The sequence below is a fragment of the Azolla caroliniana genome, unplaced genomic scaffold (genome assembly GCF_043228905.1).
Source record: "Azolla caroliniana isolate FFs.n. ecotype wild unplaced genomic scaffold, voAzoCaro1.0.p SCAF_153, whole genome shotgun sequence".
Lineage (NCBI taxonomy): Eukaryota > Viridiplantae > Streptophyta > Polypodiopsida > Salviniales > Salviniaceae > Azolla > Azolla caroliniana.
The window spans coordinates 37,486-64,450 of NW_028230588.1; the positions used below are offsets into that span (position 1 = coordinate 37,486).

Sequence of the window (26,965 nt, forward strand, 5' to 3'; positions counted from 1 at the left end):
GGCTAGTTTATCAGAAATTTAATAAGAAAGGACAATAAGAAAACATGGTATCATTGCTAAAAACTGTCGCAATAGTTTTGAAGAGTTTTTGGACAGTACACTGGTTGATAGACAACAAACATTATAATATAACCTGAGCCTGCTTGAGACATCAACAAATTACATATTGCCTGGCAAACCACATTTCCAAACACATAAAAGAATTAAGGGTCCCAAAATACCTCTTGATTAGAAGCCATGATTGACGGTAAGGTGTTAAGAGTGCATGTGAGGTGCATGCACTATGAAAAAAAAATTCTCAAGGATGTGATGGAATCCTTAAATTCTAGAAGGTTGAGGAAGCCAAGTGCCTTTCGCAAATTAGCCCAGCATTTTGACTTATTCTCAGAGAAGCCCACCAATCCTTATCAACATTTTGATCCATCCTCAATGAAGCCCCGATACTATCAGCATTTTGATCCTTTTTCAATCAAGCTCAGCAATTACTATGAGCATCTTCCATCCTTTGTTAATGAAGCCCAACACAATTCCTATCCGCATTTCAATCCTTTCTTTAAATAAGCATTACCAAGTCCCATCAGCATGTGATTCCTTCATCTCCGCCGTCTTGATATGAAATCCCCATTGCTCAACGAGCTAATGCCTTCTTCCTCATCCTCAGCTGACATCTTCCCTTTTCCATTCTTTATGACTGTCCTTTGTGGATCTGCATCCCTATGACCTGCTGCCATGTATGGAGAACTTTCTTTAGGAATGCTTTGGTTTTCAGATGCCACTTGAAAATGGGATCCATTCCTTTGTCGCGATGTCTCCCGAACATTATTCTTCCGTTCCTTTAACATTATAATGCATGAACAAAGATCTTTTTAGGTAGTTTCAAACATGGTAGCTAAACACAAACATATAGACGGGCAAAACACCAAAATACACTTGCTGGGTATTTCTCACAGTAACTCGTAAGTTTCTGAATTTTCCAGAATACCCCTGTAGTATTCTGGAGAATTTAGAATCTTACAAGGTATTCTGGCACCCAAAACTCAGGGATATCTTGGTGCTTTTCCCTAAATAGAATCTGCTTACATCAATATTATAATACCTCACGAAAAGGATTGTCATCAGCCTCAAGCATGTGAACTACTTGGCCCATTTTGGGCCGTTTCGGCGCATCAGGATCAACACATCGTAGAGCTACAAGTAATGCTCTTTTGAGAACTCTTGGTGATGGCTTCTGCTCCATCTTTGGATCTACAACTTCTTCAGAGTGGTGGTTACCGACCATTGCTTTCAGCCAGTCAACCAAATTTACCTAGGAAGAGCACAAAATAAGGATATTAATTTAAAGAGGTTTGTATAGCTGTTACTGATAAAGTACCTAGTTAAGAAATCTCACTTACCTCTCCAGCTGGCCTACTAAAATCAACAGGAACTCTTCCTGTCACCAACTCCATAAGGAGGACTCCGTAGCTATACACATCGCTTTTCTCAGTTAACATACCAGTAAGGGCATACTCTGGAGCAACATAGCTTCAAAGAAGAAATTTACAACAAACAAATAAATGAGATTTGTCGCGTGTTAAAAAAAAGAGAAGCTCACTTCAAAGCCATGTACACTCACCCAAAAGTTCCCATGACTCTTGTTGTAACATGGCTATTTCCTGTTCCTAAAAGCTTGGCAAGCCCAAAATCGGCAACTTTCGCATTCCATTGGCTGTCTATTAAAATATTGCTGGATTTCACATCACGATGTACAACTTTGGGTTCCAAGCCCTCATGCAAATAAGCCAACCTGTAGTTTATCGTTCTCTCTCTCTCTCTCTAAAAACATTGAATTGATTTTAAAGATTCAATATACAAAAAAGTTGAATGATAATCATAACATATATCAGCATATTTGGAATAACAAATTTTGAAAAGTTTAGTATGGAAGGCTTTTGTAAACCTTTTTCTAAATGGTCATGTTTTTTATATTAATAGCTACACAATTTGTAAAGGAAAATGGATTGTTTCACTGTGATATATTATTCATTATTCTTTCTTTACCCTCTATCTTATTTATAATTCATAATTTAGTGAATAAGAGGCAGTGCATCACATTCTGCTACGCACTTTGTTTTATTTATAGACAGAATATTTGCAATGTTTTGAGTACAAAAGCTAAAAATTAGGACATAACCAAGGAATGGCATTCTAGTACAGATATAATAGATCAACATATATGCATGAAACATCAAAATCTTGCAATACAGAAAATGTCAACATAAAACACAGACTCACACAAGAAAATACGAGAAATGGAAGTTTGAGTGATATGAGAGTTTTAATAAATACCCTTTTGCAGTACCAAGAATAATCTTCATTCGCTTCTCCCAAGACAATGGTGGCAGATCTCCTAATGGACCATGTAGCCACTGGTCCAAATTTCCATTGTCAACATATTCATAAACCAGCATCCTGAACAACACAAAGGAAAATATTCTCAATCAGAAAGAGCAATACTATAGATGAAGCTACGTAAATAATCAAGTTAACCCCACGATCGTAATTTTCTAAAATGCAACAAAGTAAATACATCCAATAATCACCATTAAAGGAAAAGGACGCTTTTGAAAAAGACAAATAACCAATTAAAGACCACTTCATTCATCCTATTCAAGTTACAACAGTTCAAGTATCTCTGAAGGTTCTGAATCAATCAGCATTGACAAATTGTACAAGTATTTGGTGTTATCTTCAAATTCAGAAATAAAAAAAGAAATAATCACCTCTGAGATCCCTCCATGCAGTAACCAATAAGCCGGACAAGATTTTTATGCCTCACACGTCCGATTGCCTCCACTTCTATTTTAAATTCTCTTTCTGCTTGTCCTCTGTGATTGTGAATGACATCAGAATTCAGTACAAAACATTTCAACCATCTTGGGCACATCTTTTAGAATTCCAAGTTCTGATGTACATTTCTGAATCTGATGCAGATTGCACCAGTGAAATGCAATAGATGATTTGGAGATATGGTTCAGAAAAGCATACCTATTGTTTAGAAGGTTTTTCACGGCAATGCGAGTTCCATCAGGCAAGTGGCCTAAGTAAACAATGCCATAACCACCCTCACCCAGCACATTTGTATCAGAGAAAGAATCTGTTGCCGCCTCAAGCTCACGTAATGTGTACCAATGACCCCATCCAAGGTGAGAAACCTCGGGCACAGATATACCTGTAGGTGCTGATGAAGGTGAATCTGTAGATCGAGAATCATTACTAGCACTGGACCCTCTTTCGTGTGAATGATGAGGACCTCTCCTCTCTCCTTCCACTACACCTTTCTCCACAGGAGGTAAACGCACACGATTTGCCATCTCCATCCTGGTTTCTTCTTGTTGCCTTGCTGCTTGCCTAGTTCTCTCAAGAGTTCTGTTTTCTTGCTGTTTCTCTACTCTGTCCAAACTACTATCTCGTTGTAGAGCGTCTACAATGACCTCATTCTCTGTTTCTGAGTTGTTTTTCCCCAGTGCACTGTTGTTGGATCTATTCAAAACACGATAAGGAGGAGGAGTAGATTGCCTAGCACGATCATTCATCAGTCCATTTACATTAGAAGTCTTGGATACCATGAAGCTACCATGTTTCTTATTTTGCGAGGATTTCTTCCTCGATGCTAGACATATGGAGAGACAAAACAATATGAGAACAATAAGAGCTCCCACTGCGATTCCTATGACAACCCATAGCTTCAAGCCAAAGACAATTGTACTCTTGGAAAGTTCATTACTGAGAAAATCCATTGTCTTCTTGCAAGTTCGAAAAGCTTTTGAGCTCTAAAGCCACATTTGTAAAGGCAAGAAATCCACTTTGCTATAAGTACATGATAGATCTGCAGGAAGTTTGCACCCCTGATGCTGTCCTGATACTTTACCCTAAAATTCGATTCACTCGCTGATGAAAAATCCAAAGGAGAGATGATCGATTTTATGATGATTTTTTTCTGCGATAATGGTGAAGGAATTTTCGAATGAATTTTAGGGTTTTCCACAAAAAGCAGTGGTGACTTTGACAGAGATCTGATCACCTTGCCTAGATCTGTAGGAATGTTATGCCTTTCTGATACTACAGAGAAATCCTAACAGAAAACGTTTTTAGAGTGAGAGCCAGACATCTAAAGAAAAAATGTCAATCTGTGGTGGAAATTTTAGAGTTTTCTGCAACCAACAATGGCGAAGGGAAAAACTTTACTAGAGACGTCCAGGATAACTGAAAGCGAAAAGTGAACTTTTCATGGTTAACGAAACTTTTTAGAAAAACGTTTTTCATCTGCTGAGTATATATTCCGAGAGGAGGTACCGACCTCTTAGGAAAATAAGGTTTCCTGGAAGCAGCAATGACGAATCGGTTGCCTTTCTATATAGATCTACGGAAATGATTTGTTTCTATACTGCACTGAAATCCTAACAGAAAACGACTTTCACCTGAAGAATGTATCGTCCACGAAGAAACTTGATCGAACTCTTAGAAATTTTAGGTCTTCTGTAACAATGGCGTTCGAGAGGTCGGCAGTCATTTTTTGCATTTCTAGAGCTACATTTCTTGCATATCTGACAGAAAAAGTTTCTATTTGGTGAACATATACTATGGCGACAAGAGATTCAATCAACCTAGGAATAACTTTTAGGGTTTTGTTTTCTGAAAATCCATCCCAGAGACAGCGATGACTATCACGGTCCAAAGGAGAGAAGAAAACGAAGAAGCATAGATCAGTACCTGAGATGAATTGAATCAAGAACGTGCTGATCAATCGTGCTTGTCTGAGAGAGAGAGAGAGAGAGAAAGAGAGACAGATGTGAAGGATTTGGCGTTGGCGATGGCGATGAAGAAGACGACGAAGATATGACAAGAAATGCAAAAAAGGCCGAAAAGCAAAAAAGCAGAAAGCAATAAGAAAAGTAAAAAAAATAAAAAATAAAAAAACAGGCAAGGATGAGCTGGAGACAAGAAGGAGCCTATAGCGATAATATGTCCACGTGGCAGGGTCCACATATGTACATACACAATAGGTTTTTAAAATTAATTTAGAGCTGGCCAAATTTGGGAGACTAAAAATGAATTGGGAAGGGGGGCTAGTTTATCTTTAGCGGTCGCGATTAAGGAAGGAAGGCCAAACCAACAACATCCACACGATTTATATAATAAATACGATTTGCTTTGTCCAAACCCCCGCCCAAAACCAATCCCAAATGGCCCAAACACATCCCCTTCCCGGCCTTATCTCTACCCATCACGCATTATTTGTCTCTTCTATCCCACCCATGTTGTTCTTTCACCTCCTTTCCTTCTCTCCAACTCCTTAAGTGAGAGCAATCTCGTAATGCCATCTTAACACACCCCCCCCCAATGCTAATATGCCAATGACTTAAGTAATAGGGGGGGGAGGGGGGGGGTCCCTTCCTTCCATGCTCTTTCACAGCACCATAGCCTCACCCAAATTATCAATCGTTGTGATACAATACCAGAGTGTGTTTGTTTTTCCTATTTAGTTACTTACCACTATGGTGGAACCATCATACACACAGTAAAGTTGGGTGGGCTACAATCAGCCCTCGATTGCTTGAGTGAGCCTCCATCATTTTTATATCATAAATCATTTATTTGGCCCATCATCATTTGAGGCAAAATGGCATGACACCTTTACATGTGGGATACTATGGTAGGAAAATATTTGAAGGCCTCGAAGAGTTTGCTACTTTTTTCTCTCATGTGTGTGTGGTTGCTCTCACGTCAATGAAAGTTTGTTGGAATGTTGATTGATTCTCACCATGTTTGTAAGGTGTCAAACCAGCCAAGTGAGAATATATTGTCGATTAAAAATGTTATGTATTTGATATTGAAGGTGATATATCATCACACTTTCATATATTTTAGAATAAAAACCTTGAAATTTTGAAATTTTGTTAGTAAATCAATTCGATGACATTAGATAGAGTTTTATACACACAAATACTTTTTATTGAAAACAAGCACAAATCTCAAAAGACTTCACCAGAAAAGTACCGTGTTCATGTCATTTGTCCCATTGTCTCAAGGAAGTCACCAGCATGTGTCCCATGCACACTCTCGTAGTGCATCAAGGACTTTTTTGCATCATACAGGATCAAGATCTATAGTGGTTGATATAATATAAAAGTTTTGAAAAAACAAATCTAGTTTTTGGAACATATGTATGGCATAGTATTAAGTAGTTAGGTTTGTACATTGGGACCGATTAAAATATTTTGAATTTTTGCTCACCAATTTACATATAAAATGATTTGTTAGCAAGTCCACAAACCATGGGTTGTTATGCTCATAACACAAAGTTGTATCAAGAGGGCCAATTGAGATTCGATCTTCAACACATGCTAAACCATGTCATGGTACCACCAATGAAATATTAATTTTAATTTGATGATCATATGGATGACAAAAATATTGTCAATTCTTATGACACATGGACGTACAAATTCTAAGGTACTTCCAACATGATGTTGTTGTACACTGCATAGGAGACACATCAAGTCCTTGGGAAACCATGCATGGTTACAACTTACATCATGAACGGATTCGACGGAATACAAGCTCTAACGATATTGAATTTTTTTATCCTTTAAAGGTTCGAGCATGAATAGATACACAATCCACATTTATGAGCCCCTTAAGATGGTGGTGAACTAGTTATCGGTTCTCGAGGACAATGCTTGTTCATAGTTGGTGCAATTTAACTATTTGATTGGTTATTAATATGTTTGAAGTAAAATTCTATCTTGGAATAAGTGCAACATCAAAATAAATGACACCCTAGATAAACTATATTGCTTCTCAATAACATTTTCTTCCCAATCAACTTGTGTGGGTGTTTAATGAGGATAGTATTTTGATGCATAGTATGAACAATATGTACCATACGTGCATTGGCATTCGGGAATGTTTCGATCATCCGAGTATTTGATAAAAGCCCTCGAAGTATGGTAAATACCATAATTTTGTATTCATTATTTATTATAAGGTAACTTTTTAAAAGGTAAGAAATTTAAGGTAAAAAGTATAAAAAAACCATAAGAATGTTTTGTTAACATACGCATTCGTAGGGAAAAGAATGCTTGCCTATGCATTCGAGTATATTACAACTATGAAATTGGATGTATGAAACTTATGTAGAAACTTGCCTATTTCATGTGTCACAATGAATATGCATATAATTGTATTTTTATGTGGAAAGAGATTAACCTATACAATTCAGCTATGGGGCACCCAAGATAAGAAATCACTGAATGGGACTTTGTGCGAGTTCATCCCCAACAAGCCTTATGATCATGAAGGTCTAATCACAACGATATTTAAGTGAACGTTGAACTACCTAAACTATGAACTTGGAGCCATATAAATAACGACGTCTTTTTCTTTTTTTGATAATGAAGGCAAACTATTATTTTTCTAGGATGGTGTTTTAAGCATTCGTGAGCTTTCAACTTTCCTATGTTATAGCCCAATTTAACTTGATAAATAGCAACACTTATCATAACATCATTGACATGCGTCTACATCTCAAAGGGCTTATTCAAATTCCTAATCAACAACACGAACATTGTGATTTAGAAAATATGTATTCTTGAAACCATTGCTCGAGCTTGTATGTCCATTGAACAAACATATATATAGCTTGACATTTGCTTTCTATCCCCAGTAACGGACATTTAATGGGTTCACACAATACAAGTTACAACAATACAAAATGCTTGACTATGACTTCAACATCCATGAGATACCCCCATGATCAAGATTGGTACGCAATTTGGCTATATTAACCATTCACATGTTTTTTTGTGCATTTCAATTGCTATGCACAGAAAAATGCGCTTTAGACATTTTTTTAATTGTAATAAAGGTGCATGGTGCCCATTCAAAGGAATACCAATGCATAAGTACTTGGAATATGAATGGAGTGTTGTATGTCCTCTAGATACTCCAATGTCCTTTCTACATATTATGGTATAGAAGTAATATAAGTTGGGTATATGCATGTGCAAACTTGTTAACACTAATGATTGTATTTATAATTGTCTCTCTAAAAAGGCAATCTATTGTTCAAGTGACATCATTCAAAAAGTAAAAGTATGGTCTGAATTTCAGGACGAAAAAGATTTGTCAGTGTTTTATCAAACATAATTGGACATTTCTTATAAAAATATTTGACCTTTTTCTCGAGATAAGTGCATTTTGTTTACATAATTGTCTAGGCTACATTCCCTTTGAAATATTATTTTCATTCTGTTCTTTTTGTTTTTGTACATGTAGTGAGGATCTTATAGCAACTTAAACCCTGTAAGGTGTTATAAGACTATAGTCACCACATAGAGGTAACTCCTTGGACAAAGTGCCTATAGAGCTCAATTGGAAGGATTGCTAATTCAATTTTCTTTTCCAATTAAGCACTTGTTGTCATGTTCCATTGATACCAACAAGCAATAACTTGTTTCTCATACTCCAATCAAGCAACCAATATATTGACTTATGCAACAAAGGTAAAACTTTGGTTCTCTAGACAAAAACACACTAAAAGGATGACAAAATAATCTTAGTTAATAATACCCAAATGGTTTTAGCAATTAAGCATGTAATGAATGTATGCATGCCATCATTCTCGATGTACAAAATCCCATTCCACCCAACCACCCCCAAGTTATGATCAAGACATAACCATCCTACCACAGATGTCCCATATCGACAGATATTATTATGACTAATGTATTGGAGGAGATAACACACTTATAGTGACGAAAGCCTAGCACACACCACTAGTGCCTTAAGACTGCAACCTTCCAACATAACGTGTTTCATGAAGGTAGCTTGGCCTCATTTTATACCTCTTCCAAGGCTCCTTAAAGAGACTTCATTCATTGGTTGTCAATATCATGATAGTGCATGCACCTATCATTCCTTCTATCCAATCACATTAGTCCCTTTCTAACACTAGCAAACATACCCTTCACGTATGTAAATATTTGTGACCTACCCTCACCGCGTCATGTGTGCATGATCCCTCGATTAGCCTACCAAGAGGATGGTGACTCCTCAAGACTAAAAAAAACATTGGAAGTGCAACACTCCAATATATGAGTCATGTTGGCCAATGCATTGTTCACTTTTTATATCATTGAGTTTTCTTCATCTTTCTTTCTTGTAAGATCAACGTTGCTTGCTTTCTTCAAACCTTCCGTTAATTAATCCTCTTTGTATTATCGTGGATAACAATTAATGAGTGAATTGTAGTAAAGTTGTACGAGTGCTTTCTTCTCTCTTAACTTGCTTAAGGGTCTTGAATAAGTTCTAAGGTTGCTGAGTGAGCTTCATAACCAAGTTAGACATGGACAATTTGTGAAGTGGATATAGCTTAAGTATGAATACAATTGTAGGCACCTTAGGAGCAATTACACCCACTCCTACCCACAATGGTCATATCCCACATTGAGACCTCAAAAAAGAGATAGAATTACGGTCAACAGAAAGAAGTGTAGTCATTGGACCATGTGGTGTACTATATATTAATATGTGTATATACAATGACTCCACTATTTACTTTGCAACGTGTACTTTAGTTTAAAAACCAATTGTTCATGGTGGCAATGACAAATTAGATACAATAGAAATCATTATTGATTGTGACCCTTTTAGTTGATTAGCAAAAGAACCAAGCCTAAAACCTCTACTATACAAATTTATCTAAGATTGTATCCAATTTCCAATTCAAACTTTGAAACCATGGGTTACTAACACTAACAGGGTAACATAAGTGATGATAAACATTACATTGGTATATTATTTGGCCATGCCATCCAATATCAATGAGATGTATTTCAATGTATCAAATAAGTACAACTCACTAACAATAAAGCATCAATTCATTGCCTCTATCTTTCTCACCTCGAATATTTTTTTTCTATATTTTTACATCAAATAAGAGACAATCCATTGCACGGGGTTAATATATGTATATTCTTGCGTGTATATTTCTTACATATGAGTGTGAACATAAGTGTTTATTTGCTTGCATGTGTGTCAGAAGCCTCAAGATGAGGTGAGCACATAGAAGTTGAGGGAAATCACAAGACGTATAAATACATGCACTCATAAACAATATAATTGTTGATGAATAGCAATGAATCACCCCACAATAAATTATGTTAATAAGGAAATTAAACTATGCATTCATGTCGTCTAGACCTCGAAAGCAAATATACATTGTTTCATGTAAACTAGTTTTAGTAATGTGTCTTTATGCTGAGAAAAGAAATGCAGGAACTGGCATTATATCTCCACTAGAGAATATAATTACTAAACAAAGTGTATGGTGTACAATGCTAAAATATTATGCTTTCTAAGTTGGGTTTAGTGTTCCACCCATTTTAAAAATCATTTATATATTGACATTGATAATTCTATCTAACATTTTCCCAAAAATGTGGCTTTATAAATTCATTATTCATAACGTATGGGCCAAAAGTGACAACATTACATTACAAAAGGCGGTGCTAACAAAGTGATTATTTACGAGCATTGCGCAATTCACATACAAAAATATTGAAATATCGAAAAGCACAATTGTTATATCACGTCACTCAAAATAAGCATTCATATATTTGACTTTTGGGATAAATATATTAACAATTAGCTACACCTCCCTAAAAATCCATTTTCCACCACCCAAAGGTTGAAAATAATCTCATTAGCTCATCGAACAAATTGATACCAAATTATGTGCATTCTAAAATTGAAAATGCACAATGGTCAATGTTTTCAAATATTTGAACACATTATCGTTACATCACAAAACCCAAATCAACAATTCCTTTATGAGATTGAATAATCATTTGAATAGCACTAGTCCCAAGGCCATGAATAGAAACAAAGCACTAACTTTCAATGACCTAATGCTATAAAGTGTTTGTGATAAAAGAAAAACATACTCCAACGCATATGAATAATGCTAATAAACATCCCAAATGGATTTATGGCACATGTTTTCTTTCCTCGTTCTATAATTGATTGTGTCGAGTTGTTGTTGTTTTCATCATTATGACCATGTGAAAGACACACCTTAGGTAAAGTTAAACCAATTGAAGGCTTTCATAATGGAAAACACTTGGGTATTAAATACCCATTCACATCATGGAAAAGCACAACGATATCAAGTAGGACTATCAATAGAAATATGTGATAAGACATTCAACATATGATTCAAGAATGCATATTGGCACCATCCCAAAAGTATTAGAACCTCATAGATGGGAGAAGAAGGTTTAACTACCCAAACCATACAACCATCTATCTATCTATCTATACAACAGGCAATTTATTGCTTTTAGTAGTCAACCAAGTCATTGAACCCTAACACCATGCCAAGTTTTTCTGTCATATTATATGAATGGGTCACCCAATTGTAGTATCACACACCCTTTTTTCTACATCATGGTGAGTATATCCTCTTGATCTTACTTGTTATATCCCCTTCTCAATTATAGGTCACATGGCATGGGCAGGGATAATTTGCAGATCTCTCGTGGTCCTCTCCAATGTAACATCTTGAGATCAATTCACATTGCCGCATGAAGACTAGTGGTGGAGCATTGAAGCATCATGTGCCTCATGCATGTGTAGGTAATGGGGCATCCACTATTGCTTCTCTTCGTTGTAACGATGTGTGTCCGGGTGGGTGTCTTAGGAAAGAGTCCCAATCGTAACATAACATTAACCGGGACAAAGTGAGGGGTAGTCGAGTAAATATGAAAAATAGCAGCGCTATGTTATGTTGGCGAATTGAACGGTTTCCTTCTTCTTTGATGAGGAATGCTTTTGTTTTCTTTTCCTTTTGTTCTCATTGTGATGGCCATGGCGATGATCGATCGTCGTTCATACTATTTTTCCTTCTTCTCAGTATCCACATCTGTGCTTCCAATGGCGAAACTTACGCAGAAAACATCACAGAATATATTCTCACAAAATCTACATCCTACCATACCCTGAAGGCTCATTATCTCTTCCTCCATTTTTTTGCCCCAGGTAAAAGTTCTTCCGTGAAGCTCGTTTTAATATGATTTAATTGTTTTTTCGTTCATCGTTTCTTCAGTTTTGTTACAAAGATTAATAAAATGCATTTCTGTACGTTAAATTTTTTTAAAGAATAAATAGTTTCAAGCAAAACAAAAACCGAAATATAGTACTAATGCACATATAATATACATACCATATGCCATTATTTATTTTCCTAGCACAGGAGACTCTGCATATAATAATCAAAGTTCAAATTTTGAATAGTGATCCTCAAATTTGTCAAATTACTCTAATTATCTGTACGAAGTTATAACCACGTATACCTTGGGCATTGAAAAATTTAGGCTTCTTTTAAACTCAAAATGGGTTTCAAAATTCTATGCATAATCATATGAGGTTCTAATTATGTGGAAGGAGTATAATTTAGTTTAAACCATCTATATTACGTGCATTCAAGGATTATTTAAAATATCCCTTATATCCCATTATTCACATATTGACATAATGTCTGTCCCTTATATTACATAGCGGGACTTGAAAATTGATAAGAAAAAAAAGTTTGTTCCTTCTAACAGTATCTCTCTCTTTTAAAAGGTTAATTTTGCTTTGGGTGATGAAACTATTTCGTGTGATTCATTTATATTTCAGGATGAAATGAACCTTTGATGAAATGTGTTTGTACGAAAACTTGATAAAAGTGAGTTTGGTAGACAATTGAATTAGTTATGGTTGAGGAAAGGTCTCATGCAGTTGGCCCTAAATTGAGACGGCTCAATAAATGTGATAGTAGCAAAAGAAGAACTTTGGATACTAACCAAATTGAGGTATCTATGTTTTCACAACAAATGCATTCTTGATCTTTATTTGTGGTCTATGAAAATTTAAATATCCTTGTTCAATAGTATGTGCACATCAATGTCATATGGATTATTATATTTTATATTTCATTAGGTCTCCACACATTTTAAGTGTATTTGGATGCATATATGCAGATGCATTGTGTTTCATTTTCCCTCATCTTGAAACAATTCAAAAACTTTTTGGCGAATATTTTTTAACCATTTGTGTTTTCAGCAGAATTTTAACATTGTTTCTTGCCTATGTATATGATACTGGAATAGCCATAATGGTTTAGTGTTCGGCTGTTGTTTTGGTTTTTTTATGAAAGAGCTTTCTCATCGATATCGGTATTAACATGGGCAACTGCACCAACACATTTTGATTTTTATCTTTGTATATTATTTGCAGTATTGGCTTTGAATGCTTACTCAGGGTGTTTAAACCAATATCAAGTTTTGGACAAGATACATTTGAAGGTGAGCATGAAAAGGCAATGTGAAGGCCATATCCTATTCAAAGAGAAGACACATGCACGCGATTTTCTTTAGAGATTAAATCCAAGGGTTGTTGAATCTTTGGGCTATAAGGGGTAAAAAAAACGAGTAGTCATAGTCGTGTTTGTCATTGATTGACAGAATATGCTCACATATATGTAGGTAGGTCAAACTGTTGGAAAATGAGCTTGTTTCTCTGTGAGATTTTCATTTCTTTATTAAAAAACATGGGGGCTATGATTTTTGGTGGAGAAAAACCATCATAATCATGTATCAACAAGGGGCTTTGGTCTTTTTGAAGGTAGAGATGCCTTTTTGCTTGAGTGATTGCACTGTCTCTCTTCTAGAGGAGTGAAGGAATACTACTTATAAGCATCTTTCTTGGTGCATTATTAAGGATCACACTAAGGATGAGCAAAAGAAGAAGAGATTAAGGAGAAGAATGGATTTAGTGTGCTTAACCACACTAACCACCCTTGAGCAAAGGACATGAGACACAGAAAATATCATTGGTGTCCCATACCACCAAATATCACATTATGATATACCATGGTTGTTTAAATAATGGATCTGAAGAAGAGAGCTTAGCCTCACCAATAGAGTATGGACAACATTTTCACGATGCTGTAATGAAAGGGTAGCTAGTTCCCTTTATATAGCTCAATGCCTAAGGATCCCAGACCATGTTTTCCATGTGTCATAGGTCCATATGGGTTGGTTCAAGTCCCTAGGGTAACCATTTTCCTGACCATCCTACCCTTAACAAATTAAAACTAGCTATAAATTTGGTCTGTAAGGTTATGCCTATAACATACATGGAGTTCAAGCTATCTCATATTTCTTGTATCTTTGTGGAGTATAGCTGTTGATTTCGTTTTCCTTCGGAACACCTTTTTGTCACTTTACGATTGAATGGCTTCCTATATTTTTCTTTATCACCTTATAAAACCTTAGATGTGAGCTTTGGATATATCTTTCAGGGTGCTTTCTTCCTTAATGTAAGTTTCATGGGTTTGGCACATGTTTTTTTTAGTGCTTTTATCCTTGGTTCTTTGGAGAGAGCATAATCAATTAGCTTCTGGCTTATCATTCACCATCTAATTAACTTTGCAAATCAGAAGTTTATTCCCTATTTCATATATTTATATGTACACTTCATGTACTGATTTATTTTCAGAAAAATGTGAATGAAGTGATTGCGTCGGATCTTTTGGGGATTGCCAAAGCACTGAAAAGATCAAGTGTTTCTACCTTACATTTGTTCCAGAAGCATGCAGAGCTACAAAAGAGGAATGAAGGTTCACTCTCACTAGGGATATATGTAACTGTTTTGTAGTCAAATGATGGATCAACATTAAATTAGTTTCTCCATCTGAGATACTGTAGCCTTGAATCTCCTGCAGAAAACAAGAAGCTGGGATTTCTTGGGGACAGGCATTCAGAAACTCTGTATACATTTTCTAAGTAAGCAATAGGCTTCAACATGGTTTTGTGAAAAATTGTCAAGTAAGTGAACTTGGTTTAGTGAATTAAAGGTTCTTGACCTTGTTTCTTCTGCAGAAATTTGGCATGGGCTTTATCAAGTGGGGGATGTCTGCAAGAGTTAGAACTTGGCTTTGCCTTATGGCAGAGAGATCTGAAAATAATTGCAGAATCCATCTGTATGTAAATCTCCTACAACTGAATGTATGAGATTCTCTATTGTAAAATGATGGTCTGCCTCCCCCCGCTCAGGATCCCTACTGTTCTGACATTGTTCTACCTGCAAACCAAAATAATTTAGACCAATTTTTATTTACTACCTTTAAGATATACATAACCAGAAACGTTGTGAGCCGCTGTTACTTCCCTGATAACATGTTACAGTTTTTGCTACCTAACAAGTTGCCACCACATAAAATTTCATTTGTACATTGAGGATTTCTCCGGCTAACTCATCTAAGACAACTCTCATTGGTTTTTTCTGAATAGTGAATATGCAATTCTGTGACTGAGTTATAATATCAGTTCCAAAATGCATGTAATAAAATTTGTATCTTATTCTTTTAACGCCCAATATGTTGAAATTAGGTCAATCACCAACGTTGAAGCGATTGTCATTCGCAAATAGTGAGCTTGGAGATCACGGCCTCCAAATTCTGGTTAGTTGTTAATGTTAAACAGAACAATTGATTCTGATACTGATTACAGCTCCTATATCTTCAATTTAAAATTTGCTATTGATGAAGCTAGATTTGTGAAACTCTTAAACGAACTATTCACTTACTTAATAGGGTAAAAGCTTACAAGAATGTGCACAGTTGGAGATTCTTAATCTTTCTGCATGTGGATTAACTGATGCAGTTTCTGCTCTCTTAGGTGTAATCCTCAAGGTGCCGATTCATCAGTGTTTCCTAAACATTTATTTTTTCATATGCATATGAACCTTATGTAAGGGTCCTTTTTTAAGTGTATTGATGATAGATTGTGATATTGAAGGCACATGTATGTAGAAGGACTCAAGGAGATTGGCAAGCAAGTCTTAGAAGCTCAAAAGGAGTGAATGCACTGACAATGAGACCAAAGGGTCTGATTGCCCTTGACATTTCTTTGAATCGCCTCTCAGACTTCACTGTACAGACCATCTGCACTGTCTTGAGGATTGGCACCCCACTTGAATGTAACAAAATCCTCCTTAATCCTTTAGTTTTTATATATATTTTTAAAGGATATTGCATTACGATTACATGCTATATATAATTTACAAAAGAGGCAATCTTCCGTGATGTTGAATTTGGATTTAATGTACAAAAAACAGCTCTGAATCTGAGGGGTAATCAGCTCACTAGAATTAGTGGGAAGCTGTTACTCGATGTAATGGAGGAATGGACAACTTTGAGACTGATTGACCTTCGAGATAATACCGATAATAAACTTATGGGTGTCCTTGAGGATCGACAACACTTAACTACCTTTACAAAGAGACACCCTCCCTTTTGGACGGCATCGTTTTCGAGGCTGGGAAGAATAACACGTCTGAAAACCTCTTCAAAAAAGATGAGAACACTAAATGGTTCTCTCACTGGCAATGCAGCTATCCGTCCTCAGTCTTGCCCAAACATCATTCAATCCCATCCCCAACCTAAGAGTAGGTGTGTAAAACCTCCATTGGTACTTCAACAATCTACTTCAAGACATATTGAGTATATGAAAGACAACAAGCATATGCAAAGGCCATCAACATCTCCAACAAAGGATAACACATCTTTATCATCATGTCCTTCTGAATTTACAGCTTGGAGGGATAATGATTCAAGCACAAAAGAAAACAGGATGCCATTTGACACATCTTGGGTCAACCCTAATGTGGTTGAGGAGTTTGCGCGAAAGCAAGCCAGCTATTTAAATGTGAAGAGAGCCCAAGATGAAGAAGATGATGTATTGAAACCAATGGACTTGAGAAGAAACTTTGATTCTGGAAACTATCAAGCTGAAACGTTTAAGACAAGACAAGGATCAGAACCGGTATTGAGGAAGGTGAATTGTGATGAACAACAGTTAAGAAGAAATAAATATGATGAAAATTGTAACCTTGATCAGGAGTTTGAGCAAATGGATGCAAAAAACCATGGGCGTCAGACAGCATCACTTCTGAAGGAAATGACGCGGGCTATCCTTCATCTCCAAAGTATGGCATACAAAATCATATCCAGCATGTTGCATGCACATTTCCAATGCTTTGAGCAGCTGTCTTCACTCTATATCATTATGTTTTGAACATCTGTACTATTCATTAGGGTTTTGCTGTAAACATTCCACTGAAATTAAACATAATTTGCACGTGCCCACACATTTTCTGTATTGTCCTAAAAAAATGCCCACTCCTTTTGCTCTCTCTATGCATTTAATGTGGTGCTTAAGATGTTTCATTTGGATGTTTTTGTTTGAGATACGAAATAGTGGGGCATTGTTTTGGCAAATACATCGAATTGTGTGATATTTTTATGTGTGTTGAATAGCATTTTTAGACGTGCTTCTTATCTGTAAGCATTTCTTAAGAGATGAAGGAACCAAATGCATGCATTTTTTTGGATTGAATAAGGTGACAATACCATAGGTTTGTAAAACAGAGACACTGAAGTGTTTTCCTTTTTCAGAACGTCTTGATGAGCTTATTGGCCCCGCTCAGGCAGATTCGTTAGCAGAACAAGCGGCATCCCAATTGGAAGTGCTTGGTTAAGGTTGTAAGGAATTTATAAGAAATCATCCAATACTGAACAATTGTGATTAGAAGGCGAGTCTTGTTCAAATGTATGTATATGCACAACTGTCACATTTCAATGATGGTTAAAACTTGATGAGAATGTATGGCTCGACAAAGGAGTGCAATGGCAGTATTATAAACAGGTGAAAGCAGATGCAGCCTGTGATTCAAAAAATAATAAATGAAGAGAAGTAAATTGAATTTCTCTTTTCTAACCTCTTCCTTGTAATGTAAAGAAGACTAATTCTAACATTCAAATGTGGCACATTCTTGTGTACATGAACCTTAAAAACTAAATGATGTGTCTTTGTAGATAACTTTTTCTTATTGACTTCATGCATAGCAAATAAATGTAAAAGAAAATTGCGATATGTTTTTGGTCTAACTGATGGTTGTGTATTGGTATTGATGCACATCTTCAAGATGTCCAATGGAATGGCATTGTATCTTATTTATTAAAGAATATTGGGATGGGCATTGGGATTTGTGACCTCATACAACATGCATTATTATGTAGTCTTGCATGATGTGGGAATTTGCACTTTAGTGTGAGGCTGAAGATGTTACGAAGTAATGATAATGAAAGTGACAATGGATCAATGCACCCATAATAATTTTACATCTTCCTTTCTACTTTCACACAACACTGAATACAACAAGATGTCATGTTATTTGGGGAAGGAAAAAAGTATAGGGTATGAGAATTGGCCAATATAGAAGAGCAACAATTTAACATGCCGATAGACAACTTTTTCTAATGCCAGTGTTGCAATACAGTAAGGAGATATTCAAGCTAGCAAGATAGTGAGACACAAATGAATTTAGGTTAGTGCACACGATGATAGAGAATTAGATGAAGTATCGACTTGAGTTTACGCACATTTTTGTCTTCTTTCGTGATGTTTTGTTTGTCCTTTTGTAGTATCGTTCTCATTTATATTTGTTTCTATTGAGGGAAAAATCTGAAAATGTCTAGATGTTATGATTACAAAAACAAAAATGTAATGCTTATTTACAAATTATTTGACTAAAGAGATGGACTTCTTCATACAATCCATTTGCGAGGCCAAATGGTTGTGATGTCACGCACAAAATTCATTTCATTGCTAATAAAAATGATCTCATCAATATGTACTCACATTCATTTCATTGCTAATAAAAAAGATCTCATCAATATGTACTCACAAAATCCGAACATGTGAAATTTATCCTTGTCAAACTTTGTTGGGTAAATCTACATGCTAGCTCCATTAATATCATTAATCCAATCATGGAGCATACAAATGATTATTTTAGAAATGAACAAACTTCATATTGGCACCTTGAAAGGCATGTCCTGCACTCGGCTTTATGGCAACCCTAAGAATGATCTACATAAAAATAGCCCCAAAAAAGATATCAATTAGCAAGAATTTTGAATGGTTGGTTGAGGGAAAAGCTTGTTGTGAGCGCATTGCTTGTATTTTGTTCCCCAGTTTGAAGTGACTGTAGATGAACGTGTAGGGATCTTTAAACTCTCATAAACTGTGGCCATGTTTCTATCAACTCTTTTTAAACGCATTGAGTTGTTAATGAATAGTAGGAGGAGGAAGACGACGAAGGACCCATGGAAGCATGCTTTCCGACACATCAAACAGGCCCAGGTGCTATAGAAGATCAATCCGCCCATCTTCTTCTGCATTGGCAAGCTCAATTCCCTCGATCTTTTCAGTATTATCTTGACAAATCTGCTCCTCATGCTCTTCTTTACCGTGGATCGTTTCTCTCTTCTTTTCCATAGCTTACTGCCTGCGTGTTTGCTATATCCAAGGTTTCTATATCGTGACTTATGGTCTAGGGATCTATCTTCTGAACCTTCTTATCGGTTTTCTTTCTCCTCAAATTGATCCAGAGATCAGCAGCGATGGTCCTCTCCTTCCTTCCAATGTCTCGGATGACTTCAAGCCTTTCATTCGACGCCTTCCCGAATTTAAGTTCTGGTTAGTTTCATGATCATCATCAATTGTGTATGGTATGGTTAGTCTAATTGTTTTCTAAGTCGTGTTTTACTTCTCATCATAACAATCACCATCGTACATGGCTGCTTTGCTTATGAAGAGAAGTATATACAGTGAGAAACATTTTGAATGGATGAACTCATGAATATTATCTAGCATTCACCAAAATGAATTTTTTTCTTTGCACATTGTTTTTACCGAGGAACTTGGCTTCCTTTGAAATGGAAACATGCTAGAGAAATTACTGTTCTTTAAAAAATTAGCTGATTTGCTCTCCAACTTTATCATCCTCTTATGTTTTGTGTTTCTGTAACTCCAGGTATGCATTTACAAAGGCTTTTTGTGTGGCATTTGGCATGACCTTCTTTTCAAGATTTGACGTTCCTGTCTTTTGGCCGATACTGCTGCTCTATTGGATAGTTCTTTTCACTCTCACAATGAAGCGTCCAGCTACGCCACATGATCAAGTTTAAATATGTACCATTCAGTTTTGGCAAACAGGTAAGAATATTATCCTCAAAAGCATGTGTGTGTGTGTGTATGATATGGTATATGCATATGTCAATGTGTATGTGAATGAATGAATGAAACTTGTAAGTATGTATGTATGTTTGTATGCATGCATATTTGAATATGTATATGTATGTGTGTATGGACGCATAGTTGAATCTGTGAAAAATACCAGTAGACCTTTTCTTGTTGCTTAGAATTTTTGCAATTTGTTCAGCGCCTACACAGGGAAGAAGTGACGAATGACATGAAGCGCAGGGTTTAAATGGTCGATTTTTTTTGAAGTTCCAAGAAACACATGGATTGTTGTTCCATGTCATCATCGCTTTGCCATGTCTGAGGTTACCCATTCTCTCATTATTTGCCTCCTGCAGCACCAACACTAGCGATGAATTGAAGTGCATTAGTTTTGAAGGAATTGAGAGTCCATTTTCTCTCTAGAATCTGTTAAAATACAATCTCACTGTGTCTCCGTGTTTTTTGTAACACAATCTCTCTCTCTCTCTCTCTATCCATCTCTTTGTACATGAAAGAGAAACATTTTAAAGGGGATGAGCATGAAGGGCAAGTAACATTTAGATAGAGCATAAAATGCATATGCCCATCATTGGAAGAGATATAATTCTATTATGCTTTTTTTCAAAAACATTGTCCAAAATTCTGTTTTCATATTTTATAACAGCTTATCTCCAAAATACTTTTGTTTTTTTTTGACGGTTGTGTATGACAGTTGGTGTGACACATTGCTTCTCGCTATTGCTATTGCTATCTGTATCTCTTTTCTTGCTATCCCACCTTACTCAAAGGTACCATGCCAACTCTACACATGCACATACTGATCTTTTTAAGTAGAAGATTTGTTGCATCTGGGACTAACATGGACAAGTCATTGGCCGGACCTATGTTTGTCTAATGCCAAGTGTAGTAGCAACCATAGCCTCAAGGTTACTCTAGCTAAGCGAATTTTAGCTTGCATGTACGAGTCGATTCTTGGAATGGGATGCTCTTCGAGTCACATTACAAGATTACTCTCTCTTAATCAATGGTCTGACCACGCACAAATAACCTATAAGGGCATCCCCGTGAGGTTTATATACATGCCCAACCGTAATCCTTACGTTAGGAGAGGGGTCCTTCAATGCTTATAGCATAGGTAGAGGACCATTTGAGCAACAACTAAAAGGTAATTTATGGAGAAAATTTGAGAGTGGGAATATGTTTGAGCATGAAGTAAAAGGTAATGGAGGTAGAATGTTGGAGTGTGGGCTCGGTGCTAGAGGTTCCTTCACCACTTTCTTGGATTATTGTCTTATGTCACCATCACTCCTCATCATCAAGTTCATAATGTTTCGCAACTTTTCTAACTACTATCACTTATATAGAATTCATATGAGTAGAACATATTCTTTCGTTTGCAAACACAATACATAATTTTATACTATACAGTACTAAGGGCACTATGATAACAGGAATCCATGATTCCATGTGTATTGTGATCAATTGAATCCATTAGTGCGGCCAATCATTTCAATTTCCAATGATTAATGAAGCTTAAAAAGTTAGTAATGATGGCTATCAGCCCATGTGGTTCATGGATGGCCACATGGTTGGCAACAACAAAAACCAATATGTAAGCCATGGAGCCATTCATTTGCAAGAAGATGGGTCAAATGTTAGATTTATTGAGTCCTTAAGGTTATGCACTAGGGGAAGATATCTACATTCTATCTATCTATCTATATTGACGCGATTTGGGGACTACTTTGGGAGTTTCGAAACCCCAGGGGCATTCTTGGAATAAGTTTGGGGAAATAACAATATCCTTACCAACGTCTGTATATATATATATATATATATATATGTAATAATGTATGTATGTATGTATCATAGTACATAAAATTCGTGTTGGTCTAGCATAACATTCGTTTTCATACGTTGGGAAACGAAAGTGAATGTTATTCAAACATTCTTGAGTTTTTTTTTAGTTTTATTCCCCTTTTTTAAAGTTTTCTTTTTCTTTTTTTAGGTTTATTTACCTCATAATAAATAGTCAATCCAAAAGTATGATATTTACCATTCTTCGAGGGTATCAAACCATACTCGAATGCGAATGCACGTATCGTACGTAAGGTTCATACTATGCGTATAACGGTAAATGTATGTATGTGTGTGTGTATGAAAATGCACACACACACACACACACACACACACACACACACACACACATACATACATACATACATACATACATACATACATACATACATATATATATATATACATACATGATACATATATTAGCGGCTGAAGTACGCAGACCGACCCAGCGCTGTGTGTGTATATACTATAAACACACAATCAGAGAGAGAGAGAGAGAGAGAGGCAGGCAGGCAGGCAGGCATGGTGGGTACAACAAGCTCATTGGATCTACAACAGATCCTGAGAACCGATCCGCACGCTCACTTCCACGTGGACACCATCTGCTGTGACGGACTGTGCCTCTTGGAGGAGGAGGAAGGCGTGTTCTATCCATCTTGGTCGGATTTGTGGCAGCAACAGAAAGGCGGAATCCCCTTGAGAGACCATGTATTCCGTGTCTTCTGCAAGTCCCACCCAGGATTCAACCTCGCCGTCCAACACCATTGCCTCGCCTTGCTTCCCGCCAATACACTTGACCTGTCCCAGGTACATTTGTACATATGTATGTGTATGCCTGTCAGATACATATATGTATTATAGATTTATTATATTTTGTTTTAGAAATTTAATTTCATGAAGCATCCATACTTGCGAGCATAACATATAAGCTTATTTCACTAATTATACATATATTCCCACATGCTTTTTCTTTTGTGATTTTCATACGTATAAGCAACGTTTTTATTATTATTCATACACGATATCGTTTTGTTTTTTTTTGTATTAACTATTTTCAAGTGTAATTATGTTCTTAATCTTAGTTGCAGCTGATTAGTAGAGGAGTTCAACCAGCCAGGCTAGTCATCCTCAATCAGAATCCCAAATCAATGATGCTATTTGTTTCTATAATTAATCTTCTTTTTTTGTGGGTTTAGTCTTAAATTTGAACTTGGGAACTTTGTGCTACTTGATGTTTAATGTGCAAATATAATGGTTTCGTAACATTCATGCAATATATATTTTGAAAAGAAACATAAAAGTGCATTCTTTTTGCAGCAATGGCTGAAGGACGATTCCTATAGCTTGAGAGTGAACGATAACTATGGACACCCCGCCTTTAGTCTTATTAACAAGGGAACAGGGAAGATCCTGAAGCATGGAAAACGCAAGGGTGAGCAGGTATGAACGATTTCAATACTATTTAAGGACACCTAAGTGATTGCTTTTCGCAGATTTTATGACAGTTGAATAATTACTCACTGTGATTGGTCATTATAAAGAGTTGAGACAAATGGAAAGGATGATTTGTAAGTGCCACAGGAGTCCTGGAGCTCTACTCCTCCCCTGGCACATAAGTGAAAACAGAAGTGCCTTGGTTAGATGAAATATCACATTATATATCTTCAGGTGCAAGTATATGAGTGAGCATGTATACCCATCCCAATTGGAGTTTTCTTACTCTCTAAACCTGCCACAAAATAAGAAAAATTGTATATCTGTATGTGTGTGTGTATATATATATATATATAGTAGCCTGGAAAATGTATCTATATTTGTGTTTTTAACTATTTCTACTCTCTAATGGGAGTTTCACTCTGCAACGGGTTGCATCCCCACCCAACGAGCCCCTCATAAGGAGAAAGGAAGTCTGATCCCATCCCAAATATATATTAATACAAGAAAAGTATTCATTTAGAGTTCTACGTTGGTGATATTTATTTTCCTAATTTGTGTTTAGCTGGTTCCATCATCCATTTCAAAAACTGCCTTGAAAAACAAAACCAGTAAGGCTACTATCTTATTGATATTTTATTGAAAATAATGTTAAGTGAGGCATGAAGCCAGAAGTCCTTTAATCTTGTTTGAAAGGTTGCACTTTAAGAGCTGCACTTGTCATGATTAGAGTATATTTTGGCCAAAAAACTCAGAAATAACAGGTGCACTTGAAAGTTATTTTGGGGTTTTTCTCCATTGTTTGTCGATTTTGTTTATCTTTTCTGCTTCTTATTGACACCAGGTGCGTTTGATGGATTATGAAGCTAATATAAGAGATGATGACATAATGTGGACGGAAAGCCAAGATTTTGGAGAGGGTTTCAAGACTGTTCGATGTGCTAGTAATACTCTCTTGAACTTGACTGTCTCTGGGGGAGGTAAAACCTTGGAGCTTGACACATGGCATAAGACAGCTAATCAACTGTGGAAAATCTTTCCACTCTGACTTCATATTGGTGGTGTTTATGTCCTATGAAATCTATATAGAAGTTCATAACCGTATATGTACAAATAACAAAGTGATGTAAAAAACTCTAACACATGGGGTAATATGTTTCTCTCAAAAGTATATGATTGTCTCAAAGCTGTTCGGGTTAATTGTTGCATGTTAATGATTTTACCAAGCCAATCATCTTTGGATGTTTAGGGAACCACGGTATATTCTAGTTAGTAGTGCAATTGTTTTAGCTATATGCTTTGATACATTATCGTTTTCTTTACTCAACAAGCAAGGTTCTAATATCATTTTCTTTATCACTCTCATGACAAAATGATAATATGTTGGCTAATAATTTTACCGAGGCCCACTTCTACTCTTTTCTAAGGATAGAAAAGCACATACAAAGATAACATTGTATTCACACCATAGGCATTCTTGTGGGACTCTATACTACTATCATGCACTAAACAACTAAACACAAATTTATAGTATAGTAGCGTGTTAATTGAATGAGGAATACGTGTATATGTTGCATTTTCAGAATGCTTGGTAAATGCAAGCTTTTAATGTATTTTGTAGAGGGGGAGGGATATTTTGTGTGACTAAAAATTCATTTGGAGCTCAATACTAGATCATTGCAAACGAGTGACAATTAAAAGAAAAAGAATTTATTGCATTGGCAAGCAAAGGTTTTGATCTTTTTCACAAAGATTGATAGATTTTTTCTTATAATCAATAACTATAATTGTATACTGAAATAAACAGAAGATCTGCCGAGCTTTGATTGTTTTCAATTGGAAATATTGTAAAATGGGATAGGTGTCCAATATATATCATCTTGTTAGATACTAGAGAATATGAAACCTCAACCTCTTTTACAAATTTAGTTATACGTCTTGTTTGCAAATTTCTATGTATTTAATCTGTAGCCATGATGTTATCATTGCTTAATTAGAAATGTTCATCAAGCTAACTTTATCCTCAAATGAATAAGATAAATTTTTGAGCCCACAAAATTAACCACTATATTCCATGTAGGAAATCAGTGGTCATTCAATCAAAAGATAGACTAGGGTATTTGTTGAAGGCGCATAATGACATCAAACTACGATAAGAATGAAATACACAAATCCTGGGAATCTACTAAATCTTAGAGGATCTCAGAAACATATGTTAGCAAGTTTACTTACTTTTAACGCACATCCATCTATGACAAACACGAGCTAAGCTGAAACATACTAGTCTTTGAGAATATCTGAAGTATACATTTGCAATGTTTCCTGAAGGCTCAAGAGTTTCCTAATCTCATAACCTACTGAATGCACTTGGAATGACATTTCTTAGAATTTCGCAAAATTTGAGACAAACTAGCCTAAAGAAATACGGAAGCTACAACTTAAAAACTTCTGCTAAATGCACTTGAATGCTTGATTGTTAGAATACTAAACACAAATTTTGTGAAATTTGAGACACTAGCATAAAGAAATAAGAAAGTTTGAACATAAAACTTCTCAATTTCGAAATGATGGATTGCCACACTCCTAAATTTAATATAATCTGGTTTGGAAATATACTTCAAAAACAGTACCTATCTGCCAGATTTTTACTACAATAATTTCAGTGTGCTACCACCGGTACATGAGCTCAGATGATGTAGAGTATGGAAAGTATCGGTTTGACATACTATCAACTACTATCATACAAAAAGTCAAGGATGGAAAACAAGTACATTCCTGTGCGCGTATTCGATACATAATGTAAGATATTTCTTTTATTATTCAGCAATTGTAAGGTAATGCTCCAAAAGCCTTACCGTGGAAACTTTCCATTAATTGCAACACCTAAATAGACCCTTGGCATGAACTCAAAATTTCTTATCATTTTCCTTACCCTCTAAACCTTCACTCCTCTTTAGTATTCCTCTTTGCTTGCTTAAGAAAATGCAAAATTTTGACAACACGATTATCTTCGGTTCAAAGAATTACTTGAAATTTCTATGGTTGTGTTACGATGGATCTTTCTTCTGAAGTGAGAAGATCTCCCCTGTAGTATCTGAAGGAAAAGAAAATGTACTGTCCCCAGGAATCCTGCCAGAATCTTGAACATGTCCATCCTTGGATGAACCTCTTTTATCATTAATGTCTTCCTTTGATGGAATGTGTGTTCTGTTACCATGAACAATGTTCTTGTATATTGTAAGGGCTTGTGCTACCATACTTGACGGATCACCCGCATTGGTTGGAAGCAGCATGGTTGTTCCCTGCATTGATTGGATGTAAAAACTGCAAATTTGAGGTTCGAAAATAATTCATGATAGAAAATTGCCAAATATCATGACGAATATGCAGCATTTTCAAACAATAGATCTAATTGATAATCATGAATGTTACTAAGTATGATGCATGTTACCAGCATAAACAGAAATTTCATTTGCTTAACAAAGTTGAATGTCTGC

The 26,965-nt window shown here is 36.0% G+C and overlaps 3 protein-coding genes and 1 pseudogene across 4 annotated transcripts; 3 read left to right on the top strand and 1 right to left on the bottom strand.

Moving 5' to 3' along the window:
• Positions 1-35: 35 nt before the first annotated feature.
• Positions 36-4,727, bottom strand: LOC147848996 (putative serine/threonine-protein kinase At1g01540). The gene is made up of 7 exons (XM_087337882.1): positions 3,028-4,727; positions 2,763-2,867; positions 2,329-2,451; positions 1,616-1,786; positions 1,395-1,524; positions 1,097-1,306; positions 36-833 (listed from the first exon to the last, which is right to left on the bottom strand). The coding sequence occupies exons 1-7, from the start codon at positions 3,777-3,779 to the stop codon at positions 594-596; spliced, it is 1,731 nt and encodes a 576-aa protein (XP_087194008.1). The 5' UTR covers positions 3,780-4,727; the 3' UTR covers positions 36-593.
• A 7,166-nt stretch (positions 4,728-11,893) lies between these two features.
• Positions 11,894-18,062, top strand: LOC147848997 (uncharacterized). Its single transcript, XM_087337885.1, has 10 exons — positions 11,894-12,081; positions 12,721-12,896; positions 14,584-14,704; positions 14,810-14,870; positions 14,967-15,067; positions 15,477-15,547; positions 15,680-15,778; positions 15,885-16,065; positions 16,204-17,073; positions 17,543-18,062. The coding sequence occupies exons 2-10, from the start codon at positions 12,798-12,800 to the stop codon at positions 17,623-17,625; spliced, it is 1,686 nt and encodes a 561-aa protein (XP_087194011.1). The 5' UTR covers positions 11,894-12,081; positions 12,721-12,797; the 3' UTR covers positions 17,626-18,062.
• Positions 18,063-19,242: 1,180 nt separating this feature from the next.
• LOC147848998 (protein RER1A-like) lies at positions 19,243-20,227 on the top strand (annotated as a pseudogene). The gene is made up of 2 exons (XR_015531859.1): positions 19,243-19,628; positions 19,966-20,227. The product of XR_015531859.1 is annotated as a protein RER1A-like (transcript).
• A 2,288-nt stretch (positions 20,228-22,515) lies between these two features.
• LOC147848999 (ricin B-like lectin EULS3) lies at positions 22,516-24,596 on the top strand. Its single transcript, XM_087337881.1, has 3 exons — positions 22,516-22,841; positions 23,352-23,474; positions 24,313-24,596. Exons 1-3 carry the CDS (start codon positions 22,557-22,559, stop codon positions 24,514-24,516), a joined length of 612 nt encoding a protein of 203 aa, XP_087194007.1. The 5' UTR covers positions 22,516-22,556; the 3' UTR covers positions 24,517-24,596.
• The last annotated feature ends 2,369 nt before the right edge of the window (positions 24,597-26,965 follow it).